General features: G+C 39.8%; 1 protein-coding gene across 2 annotated transcripts; it reads left to right on the forward strand.

The window, feature by feature from the left end:
* The first annotated feature begins 1152 nt into the window (after window positions 1-1152).
* LOC122351330 (nectin-3-like) lies at window positions 1153-5232 on the forward strand. 2 transcript variants are annotated; one of them, XM_043248310.1, is made up of 7 exons: window positions 1153-1326; window positions 1426-1880; window positions 2146-2490; window positions 2699-3001; window positions 3246-3351; window positions 3645-3784; window positions 4786-5232. In XM_043248310.1, the coding sequence occupies exons 2-7, from the start codon at window positions 1799-1801 to the stop codon at window positions 4884-4886; spliced, it is 1077 nt and encodes a 358-aa protein (XP_043104245.1). In that variant the 5' UTR covers window positions 1153-1326; window positions 1426-1798; the 3' UTR covers window positions 4887-5232. The 2 variants fall into 2 exon arrangements, with proteins under 2 accessions (XP_043104245.1, XP_043104246.1); XM_043248311.1 differs by lacking the exon at window positions 4786-5232 and adding an exon at window positions 4258-4458.
* Window positions 5233-5662: the final 430 nt, after the last annotated feature.

Raw genomic sequence — 5662 nt, forward strand, 5'->3', positions numbered from 1 at the left:
CATTTTTTATAATTGAAAACATAGCGTAACATTGGAGCTAGGGGGTGTACACTTTTTGAAATTGTACTTATTTAGTCTTCTTGGAAACATTTAAGTATTTATGTAGCTTCTTAAGTGCTGTACCAAGTGAAAATATGTGATCATGAACATTTTTTTTCCCCACATCATCATCCTGTTCAAAAATGTACACGCCCTAGCTCTCAATGTATTGTGTTGCCTTCTTGAGCATCAGTGTTTTCAAATGTTTTCACCTTATATAATATTTATGTCCCTTAATTGTCCCCAGTGTGAAAAGATTGATCTGAAAATCATACCGTCAATGTTGGAATACGCAGTAGGGTTCAAATATGCAGTAGATGAAAACCAAAGAATGCACAAGAGCTGGAGCAGATATTTATGTCGCTCGCGCTGTACTCATTACACATCGTAGCATAGTGTAAAAACCAAATTATACATTGAGCTTATGGATCCCGGGTTCTGGGGCACACATGGGCCTGATGACATCTGGTATAAAGACTGAGGGAAACACGCTCATCTAATTCGATCACTACACCAGCAGTAGAGCTGGAGTTTCCCTCAACGTGTTGGAGCACCTGATGCTTCCCATGAACCCATTTCTCCTCCTTTTGAGGATGAGAAACATTATTCAAGTAGAAAAGTAAGATACTCCATTATGTTATAGACGTGACTCCTGAAGCTGGATTTGCCTTTGAGGTGTTTGTACTTTTGAGGTACTACAGGAAAACTCATTAGGTCCATATACAATCTGTGATCAGCAAAGTGTTATACTCAAGGAGCCTTGATTATAAACAATTCACACATGCTGTTTGGCATTGCAAAGTGGCTCTTTATATTGTTTAAAACGCACCATTTGCTGTATACACTTTATAAATGCACTGCATTGCATTACTGTTATTTGAGCAGCAGGACATGTTACACTTTAAAGTGTGATACTATTCTATACAGTTTAATCAAGCTGATCGTAGCTGAACTGCAGACTGTCAAGAGTTTTAACGGTGAAATAACGGTCCTGTTTCTCAGTGGGCAAATCAATGTTCAACTTAGTTATGGTTCAAGTAACCACCTCCGGAAGCTTCTCATACTGATAAAGGGGATTCCTCATAGGGACAACCCTACTCCGAGGAAGACAGGCGGAGCATCAAGCCTTTTCCAGGGGGGAGAAACCACAGAACAGGCTTCCGACCCAGAAGCGGGAGGTAGTTCTGGTGGTTGTGGAAGAATGTAGGGATTCGCCGGTCTCCATTCCAGTGCAGCTGTTACTTAGCCACGGCTGAAGGACCATCTCTGCCAGGAAACCCAGTGAAGGTAAGAGAGCATATGCAGTGGCAGCCGACTCTATTTGCTTTGCTCCCAAGCGGACGCCTGTGCGTTTCTTCACTCATGTGCTCTCATTCTTATGCTTAGAATTTTCTGGAACTTTGGACTTTGCCTTACGTTGGATAAACTACACCAAACAAAACTCGCAGCAAAGAGGGAACTGGAACACAAAGAGCTGAATGACGGAAAGGGCATCCTGATGAGGAACAGCTGCGATCGTTGTTTCCCCTCTTTTTATTGTGAGCACACAGACACGTGTATGTGCTGTTGTGCAACTTGATTCAATTACAGATATCAAATGGCATTTTAATATGGGTTTTTAGTTCTCGGTTTTCGTTATGCAACAGTCCACGGATTTTTAAAAAGGTCTAATGTGATGCAGTAAGTAAGAGCTGGCTCACACTGACCACACAGAGTAAAGAGATTGGCATGAGTTGGGTTATTATCAGCTTTGGACAACATGCATCGTCTGCTTTGGAGAACAAATGTTGACTTATTCTTCTGTCTGCTTTTGATTCATCTCAAATGCAACAACATAATAGGTAAGTTGCTTTTTCTTTCTTTATTCACTATGTGATGGTTTACTTATGTATGGTTTGAGTTTAGGATTTTGGGTGATTTTACTAAGCCATAGCATAATGTTGCTTCAATAAATTAAGATTAAATCAAATTCATTTGGGTCATTCGTGCTGTAATGCTAGAAATGTAACCAAACACGAACCAAGCTTGATTCAGTTTCGATGAGCACGGCTCGCTTATTTCCGAAAGAAACGTATACGTTTACTCACTCTTTCTTTTTATGTATAGGTGGAGGTCTGAGGATTATTGACCACGATGAGTCAGTCAAAAAAGGAGGAAATATCACTTTGTTTTGTCGTCTGATTGAGACAGAGGAGGATTTAACTCGCATTGTCTGGCAGAAACAGACAAGAGAAAACCTTGAACAGGAAACATTCTTAATTGTTGAAAAAGATGGTAAAACTGAACACAAAAGTGATTTACTGGACAAGGTCAAATTTATTGGGAATATTAAAGAGAAAAATGGATCGGTTCAGCTGCTGGGAATGACACTGCTCGATGATGGGGTGTATACTTGTATCTTCATATTTCCTAGTGGACAAAAACAGACAAACATCAATGTCACCGTGCATGGTAAGACTCTGAAAGTGAAACTGTAGTGCTTGTGGTTAGAGATAATAATACGTTGTCTAAGTATTTAATGTAATTTATTAATAATTAACCAATTATTAGCTATCGAAATTTAAAACGACACTTTCAATCCAAACCCTAGCTGCACCGCTTCGCCGTGCTCACGTTGTTGACATGATTCATTGATTGTCGTTTTTCATTTCGAATATAGTTCCTCCGGTGGTGAACGTTGTCGGGAAGACGCATGTTTCAGGTCACGTCGACATTGTTTTGGCATCATGCGTTGCTTCCAACGGCAGGCCTGCAGCAGAAGTGTTTTGGAGATTAGGATCCGAGAGTCATTTGGGAAGGACAGAAACCAGCTACACCGAGCACACGGATGGGAGAGTCACGGTCGTGTCCCACGTACTCGGTGCTCCAACCAAAGATTTAAACCAGAAGAAGATCAAGTGTGTGGTAAACCACAGCACACTGACGAAGGAGCTAGAGTTGGACTACATAATAAACGTCCACTGTAAGCTACACATGCATTCACACTGCATTAGTAAATGTATAAGCCATAAACTAGCTTAGCGCAGCCATGAGATAATAGCCCATCTCTTCTCAGGAAGAAAACGCCTACATAATGGTTTCATAATTGCATAACACAGCTTCCTTTGTTTACAAAATGCAACCATAGACTCGAACTTAGATGAACTGGGTGTATGGTAAGTGACACATTAACATTATAAAATTAGTATTATTATGTGCACTCTTAGATCCTCCAGAATTGGTGGTGATCTCTCCTGAGGATCCAGCACAGACTCAAGAATATCTTTGTTCGGTGGATTGTAACCCAACACCAACCAGCTACACGTGGACCAGGTAATGAAATCATGTATCACACTACACATTAGAGTTGCTTGATAATATTAGGGCATAGCTGTTTTGTTGCTATAAATATGTAATCTATTTTATTATATCTATTTTTTTACTCAGTTTGGATGGTGGAAACGATAAGATTTAACATATAAAAATGTAATATAAAACAAGATGACTAATTAATTATCGGCATCGTCATACGCTGTTTAACACTTTCAAGTTTGTTTTGCTTTTACTGTTTTTCATTACCACATGTAGGATTCATTGGTCTCGTGTGTCATGTGATTCATTGCCAGATTGAACGGAAGTACTCCTCGTTTTGAAGGAAACAAGCTTTTCATCCCAAAATCGTCTTCTGGTTTTAATGGTGTATACATCTGTACAGCATCAAACCAGTATGGAAGTGCTTCAGGGGTCCTTTATGTGAATAACACCGGTGAGTCGCTTTATCTGCGTTTTTAATCCTGTAATTCACTTGTTTTCTTTATGCAGAGTTTATAGCGGTTAATGTTTTTAAAAGAGGTGTTTCTTTAGCTTATTACTTCTTGTATTTAACACACTGCATAACTGGCATCAATAAAAGCAAGTTAAGTTTTGTTTTGTTAGCCGGCTGTATTAGCTACTCAAAATAACCCAACTGCAGATTGATTTGGATTCATTGGAGCGCACAACATTAAAACAGGATGTTTTTTTGTAAATTAACCTTTTTTTGATGCATCACAGAAAATCTGATCAAAATCATCAAAAAATCATTCTGATTCCAGTGATATCGCTCCTCTTCGTCAGTATTGTTACAGCTGTTATGTGATCTTCCTAGAATTGGATTGATTTTCAAAATGAATCGAACTGCCCTTTATTCTTGTTATCATTGAAGATGTAAGCTGACTCTTTTGACTCTTGTTTTTTTAGGATCCACTGCTGACTGTTGGCTTCTTCTCGGCTCGGTCTTCAGCTGCGCCGCCCTGTGTATCCCTCTGCTTTACATATTTAGCGGGGGTTAAAAAAAAGTAAAAGTACAGTTAAAGTAAACATTTAATTTCGTCCTGATTAGCTGATCATGTAGAAAAATGTGATTAGATTAAGACAATAGATTAAGCGTTATCATAAACAGGAAATCATGCAGGGTCATCAAACCATCTGTAGGTGTCACCAAGCCAGTGACCTCTGAGTGATCTGCATTCACTCCCTCTGCGACAACTTCCTGTCTGAGGACTATAAATTCAGTAGCAGGNCTTTTTTGATGCATCACAGAAAATCTGATCAAAATCATCAAAAAATCATTCTGATTCCAGTGATATCGCTCCTCTTCGTCAGTATTGTTACAGCTGTTATGTGATCTTCCTAGAATTGGACTGATTTTCAAAATGAATCGAACTGCCCTTTATTCTTGTTATCATTGAAGATGTAAGCTGACTCTTTTGACTCTTGTTTTTTTAGGATCCACTGCTGACTGTTGGCTTCTTCTCGGCTCGGTCTTCAGCTGTGCCGTCCTGTGTATCCCTCTGCTTTACATATTTAGCGGGGGTAAAAAAAAGTAAAAGTACAGTTAAAGTAAACATTTAATTTCGTCCTGATTAGCTGATCATGTAGAAAAATGTGATTAGATTAAGACAATAGATTAAGTAAACAGGAAATCATGCAGGGTCATCAAACCATCTGTAGGTGTCACCAAGCCAGCAGAGGGAGCCCTGACCTCTGAGTGATCTGCATTCACTCCCTCTGCGACAACTTCCTGTCTGAGAACTATAAAGTCAGTAGCAGGCCCCTTACCTGCAGGTTGCATTGTTCGCCTGGTCTTTTGTTGTTTTCCTAGTTCCTTGTGTTTTCCGAGTTCTTGTTTCCCTGGTTTTGATCCTGCCTGTCTTTGGATACTGTGATTGTTTGCTGCCTGACCTGACCATCGCCTGTTTCTGGATTTTGTTATTGCCTTGCCTCCTATACATCTGTTTGCCCTGTTTGACGCCTGCCTGTTTTGACCATGCCTTTCTTCACTAAAAGCCTGCACATGGATCCGCACGCCTCAGACCCCTCATTCGTGACAGAAGGGCTTTTAGTTTCGTGGTTCATCCTGAGGACAACCCAGAACAAAAACAATGTACTGAACTGTATAAATGAATCGCTAGGTTAAACCTAGTCCTGGACTAAAATGGCCATTTAAACCAGATTTAAAAGAAAAGTGCTTTTTCTGTCAGGGTTTTAAATAGTCTCAGACGTCAGTCCGGATTCTACTAGGTAGAAAAACTCCAGGCCTCCAGGACAGGCACTTTAGGACTGAATTGAATAAAACAAACCTTAAAAAAGAATCACTCACAGA

The sequence above is a fragment of the Puntigrus tetrazona genome, chromosome 9 (assembly GCF_018831695.1).
Source record: "Puntigrus tetrazona isolate hp1 chromosome 9, ASM1883169v1, whole genome shotgun sequence".
Lineage (NCBI taxonomy): Eukaryota > Metazoa > Chordata > Actinopteri > Cypriniformes > Cyprinidae > Puntigrus > Puntigrus tetrazona.